We start from the raw sequence: 18796 nt of genomic DNA on the forward strand, positions 1-18796 counted from the left end.
TGATTGTTAAATCAGTAATAGAACCACCAAGGAAACTAAGCTTTACCTTCTTCAATGGCAAAGGATTTTATCCTTGCAAAAATTGTTACGCCTGTCATCATGCAAAAAAGTTTCAGAGCAAAAGAACGGAATTTACAGCCACGAACACGGGCCAAATACATAGGATTCAAGACTTTATCAACTGTCATACGGAAGGAGTTGTATATGTCCTCCAGTGCTGCTGTAACTTACAGTATGTTGGAAGGACCAAGAGAGTACTGAAAGTAAGAATAAAGGAATACATACAGAATATACAAAATGGCTTTCCAAAACATAGCGTATCAAAACATTTCCTATTGAAACACAACAAGGATCCCTCACAACTCCAATTTTGGGGCATCGACAAATATCAAAAAGCGTGGAGAGGTAGCCATAAAATTAGAACAATAAGCCAAAAGGAATCTAAATGGATATACGCTATGCGCACACTAACACCTGGGGGAATGAACGTAGAATTTGATTTGAACTGTTTTTTAAGTAACTTTTAATATATATAATTTTATTCTACTTATCCTATCTTTATACCCATACCCCATTTACACAAATAACTACACACTAGAATGGACTGATACGCAGCTAGTATAGCTGGAAACATATAGACCCCTCCAAGAGGAGATTACTAACTATATAGTCTGCATGTATTATATATTACAATACCATAGGGTTGCTCTGGGACACATTTATTAAGACATTTTAATTATTTACCAAACATTTTAACAAATTAATTTTAACATGTATTAATCTATTATTGAGATATAAAAAACATTAGATTTTATTTGTTTATGCACTAAGAGATTGATGTGTAAAATGCATATTACATATTTAATGATATAAAATGTAATCAAGATTAATTGGATGGTCCAATCAAGAATGTTTTACACTATGGATATTGAAAATGAATATATTATCTCACCAAACAGACGCGAAGCGACTATATCAGTCACCAATTCCACTAGTGAGGTATTTATTCAAGAATAAGAATTGTATATTCAAACTTACAGGCCACAAACAAATCCAAAAATACAGAGTGCAGCTTAACTAGTCTAAGATTGCGACTGTAAGAATGGCCGCGGTTTCATACCTTCATTGCAGACACTAAACTTACAAAAAATGGCCGACGATAGATCAAGCATTAAGGGAAACAGTGACTGCAATACACCTCTACAATTGACTACAACAAAATGGCCACGAGGTTCCCATATCGCCCATTCCTAAAATGGCTGCCACACTACTTCCGGTATTTAATAATAAAAGCATGGTCCAATAGACAATCCGGTTCCCCAGATGAAGTTGTGTGAGACAACGTAACGCGTAGGGATTGGCCGGATAGAGCCGCGACCGGAAGTGACGTGAGAAGGCGAGGAACAACGCCTAATTTGTTCCCTGTGTTTTTTAACTTTGTTTTGTGTAAGAGTATAAGCCTCTTAATAAATACGTTTTTCAAGAAAACCCTGATATACTGCACTATTGGATGCTCTCCCCCCTTCCCTTTCTCTCCCTGTCCCCTCTCCACGGAGGTACTGCCCCATTTAACAGGAGAAAGTGACTGAACGAAGCTGAGAGAGAAAACAGCATCACGATATGCCGTCCAGAGAAGTGACGATTACTATCTAGGAAGAGCGAGGGATCCCCCCAGTGATGACTGTGGCAATTGCATGTTATTATTAATCTCAAGGTAAGAGTTCTGGGAGACCAGATACACAAAGGAGCTACGGCAGAAATATTTGGAACGATCATCCTCACCTGATTTTATATTTATAAAACTTTATTATCCTCTACCTACTATGATACTTGTTGGACTCTCTCTAGACTGCTCCACACCATTGCTATAGAGACATTCAAAGTGCAATTCATCAAGTCCAGATTTAATGTAATTCATCTATAAACATTTTATTGATTGGGATTTATTTTTTATCTGTTTAATATTGGCACTATTATACGTCTAGCACTGAGAATTCACACACGGACATTATCATTGTTATTTAAATTATATATTGAATATTTCCGATCAGAGATATAACATTTTTATATATACACATTGTTTAAATTTTTATATATACCACGGGGTTTATTTATTATGGAAATAATTTAGAAGCTCTCCTGAAATATTTTATTTACTAATTGGACACTATTTTTATATTTGCGCAAAATCACCTTATTATTTGTCTCATTTGATCAGTGGTTCGTGTCACACTAATAGATTTTGCTGCATTTATACACTTTCACCTTAAATTATTCATAAATATTTTTTGCACTCATCCATAGTAGCGCGAAGGCACTTTTTTCCACAGGTCTGTGTTTTATTACTAGAGATAAGAGTGATGTCATGTGACCTCCCAGAATCCTCCTCACCTCTCCAGTCAGGTCTGTGTTTTATTAATAGAGATAATAGTGATGTCATGTGACCTCCCAGAATCCTCCTCACATCTCTGGTCAGGTCTGTGTTTTATTACTAGAGATAAGAGTGATGTCATGTGACCTCCCAGAATCCTCCTCACCTCTCCAGTCAGGTCTGTGTTTTATTAATAGAGATAAGAGTGATGTCATGTGACCTCCCAGAATCCTCCTCACCTCTCCGATCAGGTCTGTGTTTTATTACTAGAGATAAGAGTGATGTCATGTGACCTCCCAGAATCCTCCTCACCTCTCCGATCAGGTCTGTGTTTTATTAATAGAGATAAGAGTGATGTCATGTGACCTCCCAGAATCCTCCTCACCTCTCCGGTCAGGTCTGTGTTTTATTAATAGAGATAAGAGTGATGTCATGTGACCTCCCAGAATCGTCCTCACCTCTCCAGTCAGGTCTGTGTTTTGTGCATAGAGATAAGAGTGATGTCATGTGACTTCCCAGAATCCTCCTCACCTCTCCAGTCAGGTCTGTGTTTTATTAATAGAGATAAGAGTGATGTCATGTGACCTCCCAGAATCCTCCTCACCTCTCCGGTCAGGTCTGTGTTTTATTACTAGAGATAAGAGTGATGTCATGTGACCTCCCAGAATCCTCCTCACCTCTCCGATCAGGTCTGTGTTTTATTAATAGAGATAAGAGTGATGTCATGTGACCTCCCAAAATCCTCCTCACCTCTCCGGTCAGGTCTGTGTTTTGTTAATAGAGATAAGAGTGATGCCATGTGACCTCCCAGAATCCTCCTCACCTCTCTGGTCAGGTCTGTTTTAATAATAGAGATAAGAGTGATGTCATGTGACCTCCCAGAATCCTCCTCACCTCTCCGGTCAGGTCTGTGTTTTATTAATAGAGATAAGAGTGATGTCATGTGACCTCCCAGAATCCTCCTCACCTCTCCGGTCAGGTCTGTGTTTTATTAATAGAGATAAGAGTGATGCCATGTGACCTCCCAGAATCCTCCTCACCTCTCCGGTCAGGTCTGTGTTTTATTAATAGAGATAAGAGTGATGTCATGTGACCTCCCAGAATCCTCCTCACCTCTCCGGTCAGCAGGTAGATGATCTCCAGGGTGAAGTTTAGTATCTTCTCAGTCATGTGACTCCGGTCCTCCTCCATCCTCATTGGTGCCGTCATTTGATCTATACAGGTCTCCTTGTAGTCGGATAACTTTGGGAAATGAAAGTAAGAATTATTTGGATGGTGGTCACACAATAATAGGATGTGGATGTGAGGGGGGGTAGTTGGAGGGTTGCTGTACATTTAATAACTACTCCCCCCCATGGGAACACATTTAGTTTGGACTGTTTGCTACATTTTTGAGGTGCGGGACCCTCTTGTCCTGCTGGATTAGATATTCCCCTTTCTATGTTGGGTTTGTTTAGTTTCTGAACTGGATTTGATTGGTTTTAGATCTGCAGACAAGGAATGATAAATACGATCCTTCCTTTGACTTGTTTGCTCTGAGGCAGTGCTGTGAGAACAATGTCGGGTCATCATGATGTCCAGGAAGGGGAACTTGCTGACTTTTGGCTGGAGTTGTCGGCTAATCAGGATAATTGCCAGAACTCCGGCTACAAGGCTCCAATCTGCGGCAGCCTGCTGACTGACAGGAGTGATGTCACTGTCACTCTCTGCAGTAAGAGAAGGGATTGGATTGGAAAGCAGGGAGATCTGCTGGTGGACTACAGAACTGTGGGGGAGGAGTCGGTTTTGTTCTCTCCAATAGCAACTCATCTGCCATCTATGCTGATTATCAAGACTTTAACATGTAAGTGTACTATTTGTTTTTATGGAATAAATGACTTCATCATTTTAAGGAGGATCTCGCGCTGTCATTTCTTTGTTGTTTGAGCTCCTTGGATCTTCCCGGATCTTTATCTGGCAAGCTGCAGGACCCTTGTATGTTGGAATGAACATTTGTCCTCATCGTGCTGTTACCATAGACTGCTGTCTGTTGGGCTGGACCTTGTAGTGCACATTACTGGTGTGTGATTTTTATTTCAGTGCTGGTAGGAGGACCGCAGGGGGGAGGGGTTTGTTCTCTTGGTCTATTTTGTATTCTGCAACTATTTCTAGAATGGTGAAGGTGAAGGCTTCCTTCACTTGCTGGCAGAAGGTCTTTAAAAGAGAAGTATGATTTTTTTCTTTCAGATTCATACTTACCTAGGTGGATGAAGAATCGGTCCCCCGACGCCTCTTCACTGAGAACCGAGCGATCTAACATCTGCGATGGCTCGGTTCTCACAGCTCTGCCCCCCGCACTCACTGGAGATGTGGAGGGGTAGGGAGCGCCTGTCTCAGTGGCTCGCTGAGAGGCTGAGATGGCCATTAGTCCAGGCACCTGGAAGATCCAGACTTAATTGTCGTGATGATGCGGTGCCTGGACTGATTCCAGTGATGTCACCAGAGAGACTTCATCCCGCTCTCTGCTGAAAACAGGTCACAAGAGTGCAAAACGAATTGCACTCCTGTAACCCATAGGAGAAGCCAAACCAAGTGATCTCAAGCTGGACTTCTCCTTTAACCACTTCCCTACCCGCCCATAGTCATATGACGTCCACAGATGGGATCTCCCATCCTGGGTGGACGTCATATGACGTCCTGGGATTCCCGGCCGTCTAGGGGGCGCGCGCGCGCCCGCCACGTTCCTCGGGACCCGGTGTGTGTGCCCGGCGGCCGCGATGTCCGCCGGGCACCCGCGATTGCCTGCTAACCGGGCCGGCATGTGGATCTGTGTGTGTGTAAACACACAGATCCACAGCCTGTCAGCTCTGAGGAGAGCGATCTGTGTTCCCAGAACGGAGGAACACTGATCGGTCTCCTCCCCTTGTGCGTCCCCTCCCCCTTCAGTTAGAATCATTCCCTAGGAAACATACTTAACCCCTCCCCGCCCCCTAGTGGTTAACCCCTTCACTGCCTGTCACATTTACACAGTAATCAATGCAATTTTATAGCATTGATCGCTGTATAAATGTGATTGGTCCCAAAAATGTGTCAAAAGTGTCCGATGTGTCCGCCATAATGTCGCAGTCACCAAAAAAAATCGCGATCGCCGCTAAAAAAAAATAAAAAAATATATTTTTTTAAAAAATGCCATAAATCTATCCCGTATTTTGTAGACGCTATAACTTTTGCGCAAACCAATCAATATACGGTTAATGCGATTTTTCTTTACCAAAAATATGTAGAAGAATACGTATCGGCCAAAACTGAGGAAAAAATGTGTTTTTTAAAAAAAAAAATTGGGATATTTATTATAGCAAAAAGTAAAAAATATTGTGTTTTTTTCAAAATTGTCGCTCTTCTTTTGTTTATAGCGCAAAAAATAAAAACCGCAGAGGCGATCAAATACCACCAAAAAAAAGCTCTATTTGTGGTAAAAAAAAGGACGTCAATTTCTTTTGGGTACAACGTCGCACGACCGCGCAATTGACGTTTAAAGTGCGACAGTGCTGAAAACTAAAAATTGGCCTGGGAAGGAAGGGGGTGAAATTGCCCGGTATTGAACCGGTTAAGGAGGTGAGAAAAGTATGTGCAGGTGGGGTGAAAGGACCATCAGAGACCAACACCCTGTGTAGTGTAATAATTGTCCTTTGTAGGCCATGTATGGTCAGGATGGTCATTGTCTTGTCTGTTTATTGTCAGTGATGTTTGTTTAGAGGAACATATTACTAGAATTTATCTCCAAAATGAAGAGAATGTTCCGGCCCCATAAATAGGTGAATGTTCTGACCCTGAAGGGGTTAATCTACATTTCCACACTATATATGTGTGTGTCATCATCTGCTGGGGATAAAAGACATCACAGTGACTATGGAGGAAGAGGACGGACATGACGGGGGGTTACTGGGTGTAAATAGAAAATAAGATCTTATTACCTCCTCTACTGCCACTTCCAGCAATGTCTCCTCTCTACTTCCTCCCGACTCACCTCTCACCCGGAACTTCCTGTCTGTACCTGACATCACTTCCTGTTTTTTCCATAGAGACTTCCTGTCTGGGTAGAAGTAAGATCACCATCTTGTGGTGTTCAGAGGAACTGCAGCCCCAAGAAACGTCTCATAAGAACCATTCTTGTATAACAGGGCAAAGTTAGAAAAATTGAACTTTTTGGTGAAGAAAATGACAAAATATATCAAAAAGCATGAAATATATATATATATATATATATATATATCAGTAACTCATAATGAACATGTTAAACCTAAATTGCAAAGATGTAATGTTTACATAGGAATGGTGGTGGAGATCTCTTCAAGTAAGAACACTTCCTTGTATATGCTTATATAAATAAAGTAATTAAATGTGAAAAAAGCTGTAAAACAATATAAAAATATATAGTCATCCACTTCAGCCATAAAGGCATTGTGATTCAAGATCTTCTAGATCACATAGAAGGAGGACTCATCGACATACGTCCCAACTTTTTGAGATGGGAATGTGGGACGCCTATTAGTAAAAGTATGTAGGCATCGGACACACCCCCTGCCACGCCCTCTTAAAGGAGAATCATACAAAAAAATGATTGGTTAAACCCTCAAGTGCTTTTTTACCACTACTATTCCTTTACATTGACTGTTAATATTTACAAATGCAGCAATTTAGAAATTGGATGAAAGGTTTAGCACTGGGAAACAATTTTTTAAAGATAAAAAGGGCATTTTATATACAACTATAAAGTTCAGCCCAAAATGAGGGACAAATGAGGAGGAAGGAGGCACAGAGGGACATTGTTCCAAATCAGGGACAGTCCCTTGAAATCAGAAACAGTTGGGAGCTATGCATCTGTGATTTCATACATTTGTTTGGAAGGATAGAACAATCCTCAGAAGGGATCATGTAGGATGACAGGAAAGTCTCCTGACTGGTGAGATCCAACAGACATCCCAACTCTCCCACATTTCGGCTGTGGCTCCCTGACACCCGCAAGTGCCACGCAATATCCTGGCTGCAGGGCTGATTCTGGGGGAGTGCGCGCAGTGCACCCAGGGGCGGCGATACCGCTAGGCAAAACTAGGCAGTCCCCTAGGGCGCAGCCTCAACTGCTGGATTACCTACTCTCCATTGGGAGGAGAGAGGGCACCTGATGCTTGTGAGTGCCCGTGTAGCTGTGCCTCATCCTCTACCCCTCCCCGACCCGGTGGCTATGTGACCAGTGGCATAGCATGGGGGGAGGCAGGCGGGGCACCGCCCTGGGGCCGGTTGCAGAATGTAAAGGGACGCTGTTGTACTGTCCCCAGTGTGATGGCCATTTAGCGGGGGCAAATAGGCACAGCGCTAGTGGCACTACGGCAGCAATCCGTATCACCCTCTGGATGCAGGTGGGCATCCATCGCCACACACAGCAGTAATCAGCGATTTGAGGGCAGATAGGTGGGCGGACCCGAGAGAGCCCAGGACTCTGAAGAAGAGCTCCTCTGGCACCACCTCTTACTCCTAGACCCCGCCTCCCGAGGAGGCGAGAAGCAGCTGGGCAGGCGCAGCGTACCGTACCCCGTGCTTCCAGATCAGCATGGATTGCTCAAACTTCCTCCGCTCTCTAACATAACGTGAGGCCCGGAGCGAGGACTGTCCTCTGAGGACAGGCTGATTTGGGGCACGGAGGACAGCTGAGAGCAGCTGACTGGCTGAAAGGATCAAAGCAAATCTTCACAAGAAGACAGACTGGCATGGAATGGAAGGTACCGTACCATCAGATCATCATCATACACACAGGTGTGCAGGCTGCAGATCTGCAGACAGATTCTAGTACAATAGGACAAAGGAGGGACTGCAGATAGGGACAGGGCTTGGGGTCTCCCAAGGGGGCTCCCCTCTCTCAGCTCCCTCTCTCAGCACCCCATCTCTTTTAGCCCTTCCTCTCTCAGCCCCCCTTTCTCAGTCCTCCTCTCTCTCAGTCCCCCTCTCTCTCAGCCCTCCCCTTTCCTTGCCCCCTTCTCTCAGCTCCACCTCAACCCCCCTCTCTCAGCCCCTCTCTCTCTCTCTGAGCCCCCCTCGCTCTGTCCATCCCCCCCTCTCTGCTAGCCCCCTCTCTTTGTCAGTCCACACTCCCTCTCTCAGCCTCCCTCTCTCTCAGCCTCTCTCCCTCTCTCTCTGTCAGCTCCCCTCTATCTTAACCACCCTCTCTCTCAACCACCCTCTCTGTCAGCCCCCTCTCTCTCAGCCCCCCTATCTCTCTATCAGCCCCCCTCTCTCTCTCTATCAGCCCCCCTCTCTTTCAACTACCCTATCTGTCAGCCCCCTTCCTCTCTATCAGCCCACCCTCTCTGGCTCAGCCCCCCTCTCTGTCCACCACCCTCTCTCTGAGCCCCCATCTCTCTGTCAGTCGCCCCCTTCTCATCCTCCCTCTCTCTCAGCCTCCCTCTCTCTCAACCACCATCTCTCAACCACCCTCTCTCTCTCAGCCTGCTCTCTCTCTAAGTCCCCTCTCTGTCCACCAGCCCCCCCCTCTCTGAGCCCCCCCCCAGCCCCACTTCTCACTCTCTTTCAGCCCCCCTACTTGTTTCAAGCAGAAACACTGCACACCCTGACTCCTACCTCCATGACCACTTCAAATCACTGAAGTTGTCATGGTGGTTGGAGTTTTCCTTTAATATTTCTCAGAAGAAGTAAACCTCTTGTTAGATGCAGTTTTCAACTTAACTGCTTCTAGTTTATATTGCTTTGCCAAATTTAGCTCTATTAAAGAAGTAAGACACAGAATCAGGAGTATCTGTATATCAGCTCCGAGCCTTAAAGGTCCCGTACTGTCAAGTGCACTGTCGGCTCTTTATTGGGGCTTTTTATAGACTGTTTACAGGATCGCATATTTCAGCAAATTTCCATATAAGGTAACAAGCAGTATAATTTCAACATACATGACGCTGGACACATCTGGAAAAACTTAAGACTAGTCTTACAACATATACTGACACGTACACATTTATGCAGAGAGAAAAAAAAAAAAAAACTATTTTAAGTAGAACTCTAACCCATTATTTCCAACCTTATCACCTCTGTATAGCGATTCCAATTAATTTGATCATCCTCTAGTTGTGTTAAATTGGTGGTGGTGGGGGTGGGGTGCGGAGCGCCACCTCCCTGACATGAGTTTTCCACCTCCCAGAAATGAGTTTGCCTTCTCCCTGAAATACATTTTTGCAGGTTGAGATGTCTGATCCAAACATAATTATTACACCTGTAGCGCTGTCCCCGTAGGGCTTGCTGTGTGTTGACTTTTTAGGCCTCCCTCTGATTACCTGCAGACCATTGCTGGGGGTTTTCACATATCCCTCCCTACTCATGTTTGCTTGTTACTCAAAAAAAAATTTATTTGTTTTTTTTTTTTTATATTTGTTGTGGAACTTGGATCGGAGAAGGGATTAGTGGGATACTCCCACTGAACTATTCACAGTAGATAAGGACAACTCTCACGTTGCCTCACCGGATTATTTGTGGAAGCAGACACACTGCTTTAACCATACTGCCACATGTATGGGGGAAGTAAGTCTTCCTTCTTTCTCTAGCAGCAGACTTGACGCAACTACTTTATCTTCAGGATACTTTTTAGCATCCCCTTAACTGATACCCATCCACTGACTCTTCTAGCTAAAGGGATGGCCCTCAGAGGACAGGCCCAATGACACAGATCTGTACTCCCAGTAGGCAGAATCAGATCCTTGCTGGGGTCTCACTTCCAGTCAGCTTGCAGGACCTCTGGGTTCAGCTCCTCTCTAGCTTTCAGGCCCTAAGTTCTCCAGCTAAAAGACCCCAAGCACATGTGCCCTTAGCATTTATACAGTTACCCAGCATGCAATGAGGCACTTTCCTCTGCCAATTGCCAGAGCTGTAACAATGCCTGTGCCCTCACTTATCAGGTCCCCTCACACTGTCCAATATGCCTTCCTATTGGACAAGTGTGGGACATTCAGACAAGCTGAGCTGCACCTGGGCACCATGAGCAGACCCTACCAATAGATCCTGCTCCCTGGTAGGCCGAGAGCACTATAAATTTGCCTAACAATCTTCCTGGTAAGCAGAAAGAACCAAAACTATACTCTCTTCTAGCACCTACCTAGGAGGGTGCTACATCCACCCCCCACCAAACAAGCCATGTGACCGTTCCATTGTCCATGGCTGTAGGGGCTCTTCACCGTGAGATAATCCAATTCCAAGTTATTTCCTCACCTAAGTTTCCACTGGTTATTGGTTATCTTTGGTTCCAGAGGCACATCCCATCTTTTGATTGGCTCTGTGCTGAGGTTCTCTCCTGGTCGCCACAATGCAGTAAGACATGCTTCCAGAAGGTAGCCAAGGTCCGTTGTACCTCTTCACTCTCCTCCCTGCCGGAGGAGAACCACGATTTTAGCGATGTCTTTGACAAAGGTCAAGCCAGTAGTTTGTCTTCACACCGGTTGTATGATTGTGCAATTGAACTGGTGCCATACCCCCTCGTGGCCAGGTTTACCCTTTGTCGGTCTTGGAGGATAAGGCCATGGAGGAGTATGTTGCAGATGCACTTTCTCAAGGTTTCATCCACAAATCCTTATCTCCTGCTGGTGTTGGTTTCTTCTTTGTGAAGAAGAGTGGTGAACTGAGACCTTGTATTGATTATAGGGGTCTCAATCGTTTCACGATTAAGAATGACTATCCGATTCCATTGATTACGGAGTTATTTGACCGCCTCACGGGAGCAACGGTTTTCACAAAGCTTGATTTGAGAGGGGCCTAAAATCTCATGAGGATTAAAGAGGGCGACGAGTGGAAAACTGGGTTTAATACCCGAACAGGCCATTATGAGTACCTCGTAATGCCTTTTGGCTTTTGTAACGCCCCGGGAGTTTTCCAGGAATTTATTTAGGATGTCCTCTGAGATTTTGTCAGAGAAATAACAGAAACCGGACTTGCCAGTATCGGCACTTTCCCGCGCATGCAGGATGCAGAGAATGGTGCTCCGGGGCATGCAGGTGTGTGATACAGCAGAACGGCGCATGCAGGTGTGCGATACAGCGGAACGGCGTGGGCGCATGTGCGATACAGCGGAACGGTGTGGGTGAATGCGCATTTAAGCGCGCATAACGTGAATCTCCTTGCTGGCCTATAAAAGGCTGCTCAGTCTCATGTTTAATTGCTGGTTTGTCTCGCAGCTTCCTGTGTTCCTGCCTCAGTACTCTGCTATCTTGTGATTACCTGTTGTGACCTGGAGTGACCCTGACCTGCTCTGATCTTCTCCAGTACTTTGACCCTGGCTTGCCTAAGGACTCCTCTACTCTACCTGCCTTCAGTGTTTTGACCTCGGCTTGTTTAAAGGACTCTCTCCCGCCTCAACTGCCTGACTTTCTGTGTATGACCCCGGCTAGTACTAAGGACTTGCTTCTACTTGATTACCTGTGTTTGACCCCCGGCTTCTTCCAAGGACTCCTCTCCAGTCTCTACTTACCAGATCTGCTGGGTTAGAGCCCCCGCCGGGCTTCTTACTCCAGACTGGTGCCAAGCCTACAACAGCATGGTGTACCAGCTCTACCTGTGATCATCACTCAAGTACCATCTAGCCTGCTGGTGACTCATGCCTCTTTGTGCCCTATACCCTCTGTACCACTTCCAGGGGTAAAGTGCGCTTAGCTGCAAGGGGAGCCGCTCTCAGCATCTCGGCCTTGGTGAGTACCCTGATAGATTTGTTGCAGTTATGTGTGGTGGTTTATCTCAACCATATCCTCATATTTTCCAACTCCCTGGAGAGCCACCACACAGATGTCTGTCGTGTGCTTCAGAAACTAAGAGAGAACAATCTCTATTATAAATTGGAGAAGTGCGAATTCCATCGTGAACAGGTTAAATTCCTGGGTTATGTCATTTCCACTGCTGGTTTTTTTCGATGGACCCAGAGAAACTTTCAGCAGTCCTACAGTGGCCCCGACCCGTGGGTTTAAGTCCTCTGCACCATTTTCTTGGCTTTGCCAACTATTATCGGAAGTTTATTTGTAACATCTCATCTCTGGTCAAGCCCCTGACTGATATGACCAGAAAGGACGGTAACCCACAGAGTTGGTCTCCGGAGTCTATTAAGGCCTTTGAGAGTCTCAAGCTGCCTTTGTTTCTGCACCTGTGTTGGCACATCCTGATCCTACGTTACCTTTTATCCTTGAGGTTGATGCTTCTGAGACTGGAGTTGGCACCCTTCTGTCTCAACGTCCTACCTCTGAGAGCGCTATGCATCCTTGTGGCTACTTTTCCAAGAAATTGTCACCTGCAGAGTGCAATTACGAGATTGGTGACAGAGAGCTGTTAGCGATCATTTTAGCTCTAAAAGAATGGAGACATCTCCTCGAAGGTACCACTGTGCCGGTTCTCATTCTTACTGACCATAAGTGTTAAAAACGCCTCCAATAAGAATCTCACATTCTTGTCTGAGGCTAAACGTCTCTCTCCCAGAAGGGCGCGATGGGCTCTTTTCTTGTCTAGTTTCAATTACATTGTCTCATTTTTACCCGGTACTAATAATGTAAGGGCTGATGCTTTGTCACAACAATTTTCCTCCACTTCCAAGATGGAGTCGGTTCCGGTTCCTGTGATTCCTCCTGATTGTATTCTGGCTATGGTTCGCACCAGTCTCACTTCTCCTTTGGGTGACAAAATTCTTGCTGCTCAGGTCCATGCTCCTCCTGAGAAACCTTGTGACCGCTGCTTTGTCCCAGAGAATCTCCGTACTACCGTGCTCCAGACTTACTATTCTCCCAAGGCTGCTGACCACCCTGGGAAGAATCAACTCTTTTGGGCCATTTCCCAACAATTCTGGTGGCCTAGTCTACGTGCTGATGTAACCACCTTCGTAGCTGCCTGTTCCGTGTGTGCTCAGACTCCATGGCACCTTCCAGGGGGTTTCCTACAACCCATACCCAATGGAGAGAGGCCCTGGACCCACCTGTCTATGGATTTCATTGTGGAGTTGCCCAACTCCCAGGGCAACACAGTTATCGTTATGGTGGTTGACCGGTTCTCGAAAATGTCCCATTGTATTCCACTTAAGAAGTTGCCCACTTCTAAGGAACTGGCTTCCATTTTTGCTTGGGAGATCTTTCGCTTACATGGGCTACCCAAGGTGATCATCTCGGACAAGGGTAGTCAGTTTGTGTCCTGGTTCTGGCAAACCTTTTGTGCACAGTTGGGAATTCAGCTTGCTTTCTCCTCTGCATATCACCTGCAGTCTAATGGGGCTGCAGAATGAGCCAATCAGTCCTTGGAGCAATTCCTACGTTGCTATATTTCTGACCATCATAACAACTGGTCAGACCACTTACCGCTTTTTTCTCACAATAGTGCCTTGAATTCTGCTTCCCAATTGTCCCTGTTTATGGTGAACTATGCTTTCCAACCTTCCATGTTGCCTGGCTCATTTGTTCTGCAGAGTATTCCTGCGTTAGAGGAGCATCTCCGTGGTCTTCGTTCCACTTGGGCACAAGTTCAGGAGGCTTTACGACATGCTAATGATAGGTACAGACTACATGCTGACCACAGACGCCTGCCTGCACCTTCCTACCAGGTTGGGGACAACCTCCGACTTCGTGTTCCCTCCCTGAAGTCCGCACCTCGGTTTATTGGGCCTTTCTGTATTCTTCGCAGGATTAACCCAGTGGCTTACGCATTAGACCTTCCTTCTAATATGCGTATTTTGAATGTATTTCAAGTCTGCTTATTAAAACCTTTGGTCTGCAACTGCTTTATCACCTCGGTGCCATGTCCTCACCCTGTACAGGTGGGCGCATACATTAACTGGTGAATTGGAAAGGGTACAGTCTGGAGGAATGCTCTTCGGTCTCATTCTCAGACGTACATGCCCCTGTCCTCCTCCATGATTTCCATAGACGTTTTCCCCTCAAACCTGGTGGTCCTCCGAGGGGGAGGGGTCATTGAGGAGGGGGTACTGTCAGGGCCTGGCTTAGCCTTTCCTTCTCAAGGCTGGCCGCTCAGATTTCAGCTAATTGCCAGCTCCTATCTCTCCACAGTGACTCACCTGTTGATGATATCCTGCTCATCAGTCCTGCCTACTTAAGCCGTCCAGCCCAGATGATCTCTGCCTTCTCCTTGGTCCATCTCTAGAGATGCTCTCCTGTGTTCCTGTTAAAGACTTTCTTGGCTGACATTCCTTCTGGCTCCAGATCCTGCTTGCTGTTCTACTATGCTCATCTCTGGCTCCCTGACATTTTGGCTTGTCTGACTATCCGTTCTGGTTCCTGAACTCTGGCTATGTTTTGACTACGTTTGTTTCTATTTACTTTTATTATTAAACAAGTGTGATTTAACTATAATTTGCGGAGGCATGAGAAGCAGACTCCTCGGGGTCACTCAGGATTACTGTATCTGGAACTGCCTCTTTCCAGCCGCGTACTACTCCCAAGGGTTCTGGGGATGGAAAACCATCTCTCACTGTTTGACGTATGTCTTCCTCTGCTTCAATGCCTGTAAAACGGAACAATGGTGTCTGCATAAAATGGGCCTTAAGAGGAAAGGAAGTCCTCCTCTTCCTCCCGCTGTTCTGCCTCGAGTGCCCTGTCCATAATGCCACGCAGAGTCTGCTCCAGCAGGAACACAATGTCACTGATGCATGCATTGTCACGGCTCACCATCCCTGTGGCCTCCTCAAATAGTGACAGCACAGTGCATGCATCCTTTATGAGCAGCCATTTGCGTGGGGAAAAAAAGCTGAGCCGGCCTGAGCCTGTTGTTGTGCCATACTCACACAGGTACTTGTTGACAGCTCTCTGCTGCATGTGCAGCTGCTGCAACATTGACAAAGTCGAGTTCCATCTAGTGGGCATGTTACAAATTAGGTGGTTTACGAGCAGATGGAATTCCCGATGTATTTCAACCAACCGAGCACTGGCTGTGTATGGCTGCCTGAAATGGCTACAGACTCTTCTGGCCTGCTTTAGCAGATCTTCCAACCCTGGGTACCTATTTAGGAAACACTGCACCACCAAATTAGGACATGTGAAAGGCAAGGCACATGTGTCAACTTTCCCTGTCTAAGGGCGGACACAAGGTTTGTGCCATTATCACACACCACCATTCCTGAACCACCTCTGGGCCTGTCCCTGCAGAGCTGCAAGAATCTCTGCTCCGGTGTGGTTCGTGTCCCCTAGACACACCAGCTGAAGCACTGCATGGCACCTTTTAGCTTCACTCATTGAATAGCCCTTTGAACGCTTAGGGGGTACTTGATGTTCAAAGGACAATTCAGCAGAGGAGGGCATGGAGGAGGAGGGGGTAGACCTGACAAATCTGGCATCATCCCCAGCTGTATGGAGACATGGGGCACAACAAGCTGCAGCACTGAGCCTTGTCCTGCATCCTTCCAATTTGCAAGCAGAGTTACCCAGTGTGCTATGAACAAAATATATTGACCCTGTCCATGCTTGCTGGACCACGGGTCAGCAGTAACGTGGACTTTGTGGCCGATTGTCTTGTCCAACGATGCCACAACACTGCCTTCCACTTGATGGTAGAGAGCTGGAATGGCCTTACGTGAAAAGAAATAGCGACTGGGAACCTGCCATTGTGGTAAAGCACATTCTTCAAATTCACAGAAGGGGACAGAATCCACCAGACAGAAAGGCAGAAGTTGTAGAACCAGCAGCTTTGACAAGCTTGTATTTAGATGCTGGGCATGTGGGTGGCAGTGACTGTATTTTTTCCCACTGCAGCAGATGGGGCAGAGAAATTTGCCAGCTATAGTCTACAGCTGGTCATGTACTGCTGGCAGATGTGCTACAAGGACCTGGGACACCCTGCACTATACCATCATCTACACTGTAGATTACCATTGAACCGGCCACCTGGATACCTTGGCTTGTCCTCCTCTTAGGGTGTGGAGTATATCCCTACGTTGGATTGACATCTATCGCCCAGGCTCTGGTCTATGAACTCTTCTTGGTTTACATCTCCTTGCCCTTTCACAGCTCCGGGGGAAGACTGGTGGAACTGGTGGCATTTTATTTCATCAATTTTTTTATGTTTTTTTGCTTATGGGCTGTTACATATAGTGGAATACATCAACTTCCTGTGTACTTTACAGTTGGCCATCTATAAGGTGTCAGTAGGCCAGTATTTTATTACTAACTATACCTTCCTGTGCTTCTCCCGAAGAAGCAAGATCTTTCTAGTGAAACACGTTGAGAACTACAGCACAGCTGTTCTAGATTGTTGGTGGTTATCATCATCTACACTGTAGATTACCATTGAACCGGCCACCTGGATACCTTGGCTTGTCCTCCTCTTAGGGTGTGGAGTATATCCCTACGTTGGATCGACATCTATCGCCCAGGCTCTGGTCTATGAACTCTTCTTGGTTTACATCTCCTTGCCCTTTCACAGCTCTGGGGGAAGACTGGTGGAACTGGTGGCATTTTATTTCATCAATTTTTTTATGTTTTTTGCTTATGGGCTGTTACATATAGTGGAATACATCAACTTCCTGTGTACTTCACAGTTGGCCATCTATAAGGTGTCAGTAGGCCAGTATTTTATTACTAACTATACCTTCCTGTGCTTCTCCCGAAGAAGCAAGATCTTTCTAGTGAAACACGTTGAGAACTACAGCACAGCTGTTCTAGATTGTTGGTGATTATCTTCTTCATGGTATATTTAGGGCCCATAGAAAGGTTTCTTATGTTATCTGAATGCAACATTATGTATTGCTTTTTACTATATATTTTCATATTATGTGTTGTTTTTAAATGTCTGTTAAATGCATTTTTCATACATTTTATCTTTTATGTTTGAGGTGTGACTCTTTAAAAGTCCCCCGGGCTAATTTGTTTTTGTTGATGACAAACTGATGACCTATAGGGGGCTTGTGTCGTTCTGACATACCGCATCTCCAGCCTTGGTAAGGAGCCTATGACGTAGGCTCTTTACCATGTGATCAGATGTGTCCAATAAAAGCTAATTATATTGTAACCAGGAAGTGCCGGTCATCGGCTTTCCTTTATTCATGCTGACAAGGTGCGAGTAGAGGAGAGCCAATTAGCGGATCCCCTGACAGGGGAGGGAGGGCCTGCACTAATATTCAGCCCATCAGTGATGATCACCATTGATGACCACAAGTGCCCCATCAGTAATGCCAATCAGTGCCCACCATTTATACTAATCAGTGCCCATCAGGGATGCCAATCAGTGCCCATCAGTCCTGCATATTAGTGCCTCCTTATCAGTGAAGGAGAAAACTTTCCCTTTTACAAAATTTTATAACAGAAACAAAGAAAAACTTTTTTTTCCAAAATGTTATGTTTATATTTTTTTAATTTGTAGCACAAAAAATAAAAATCCAAGTAGTGATCAAATACCAAAGCTCTGTTTGTGGGAAAACAAAAGATAAAAATGTCATATGAGTACAGTGTTACATGACCACACAATTGTCATTCAAAGTGTGACAGCGCTGAAAGATGAAAAATGGCCTGGGCAGGAAGGGGGTAAAAGTGTCCGGTATTGAAGTGGTTAAACGTGGGTAAAAAAATACCCTGCAAAACCAGCTGTGGCAGTGAAAGGGTTAAAGGAAAGATTCACCTTCGGGAAGATGTACATGTTCCTGCAGCGACTCAGGGATCAGAGCCGTCTGTGTGACAGCAGTGCAGGGAGAAGTTCCCCGTGCTGGCTGTCACTTTATGAAAAGAGCGCGGCCGTGCCATTCATTCACAGAGTTCTGTCCTTTGCCGATGTCGGCTTGTAGTTTTCAATCAACTCCCACACCGCTGCTGAGCTCTCTGCTAGATGAGGAACAAGGAGATTGTCATAAGGGTCGAGGAGATTGTCATAAGAGACCAGGAGATTGTCATAAGGGACGAGGAGATTGTCATAAGAGACGAGGAGATTGTTTAATTAATAAAGGGGCCCCCAGATCCCGGCCCCCCACCCTATAAACACAGTACACAGGTTTTAATTTAATTTATTAGGCAGCTCCGGAGTCTTCTTCCGACTTCAGGGGGTCTTCTTCCGACTTCTCCCAGTGTTCGGCCTCTTCTCCTGGTGTGCCACCTCTTCTCCCGGGCCCCTCCGCTATCTTTTTTCAGCTATTTTGCTAGAGGGGGACCCGGTCTGCTGCGCTGTCTTGTCCAGTCTTCTCTTCTTCTTCTCTTCTCCCGATGTTGACACGACGCTCTCTCCGGCTGGAATGCTGTGTGCGAGCTGTGGAGCCATTTATATAGGCGGTGACCCCGCCCCCTTGTGACGTCACAGTCCCAGCATGCGCAGGGACTCTGGCATCATAAGGGGGCGTGACCCCAGAGTCCCTGTGCATGCTGGGACCATGACGTCACAAGGGGGCGGGGTCACCGCCTATATAAATGGCTCAGCAGCTCGCACATAGCATTCCAGCCG

At 45.8% G+C, this 18796-nt stretch overlaps 1 protein-coding gene across 1 annotated transcript in view; it reads right to left on the reverse strand.

Moving 5' to 3' along the window:
* The window catches only part of LOC141121776 (uncharacterized), a 427874-nt gene extending 421475 nt beyond the window's left edge, over window positions 1-6399 (reverse strand). Inside the window, 2 exon segments of the mRNA XM_073611495.1 lie at window positions 3485-3613; window positions 6325-6399. Coding sequence (XP_073467596.1) covers window positions 3485-3580 — 96 coding nt within the window. The 5' untranslated portion in view covers window positions 3581-3613; window positions 6325-6399.
* Window positions 6400-18796: the final 12397 nt, after the last annotated feature.

The sequence above is a fragment of the Aquarana catesbeiana genome, unplaced genomic scaffold (genome assembly GCF_042186555.1).
Source record: "Aquarana catesbeiana isolate 2022-GZ unplaced genomic scaffold, ASM4218655v1 unanchor229, whole genome shotgun sequence".
Taxonomy (NCBI): Eukaryota; Metazoa; Chordata; class Amphibia; order Anura; family Ranidae; genus Aquarana; species Aquarana catesbeiana.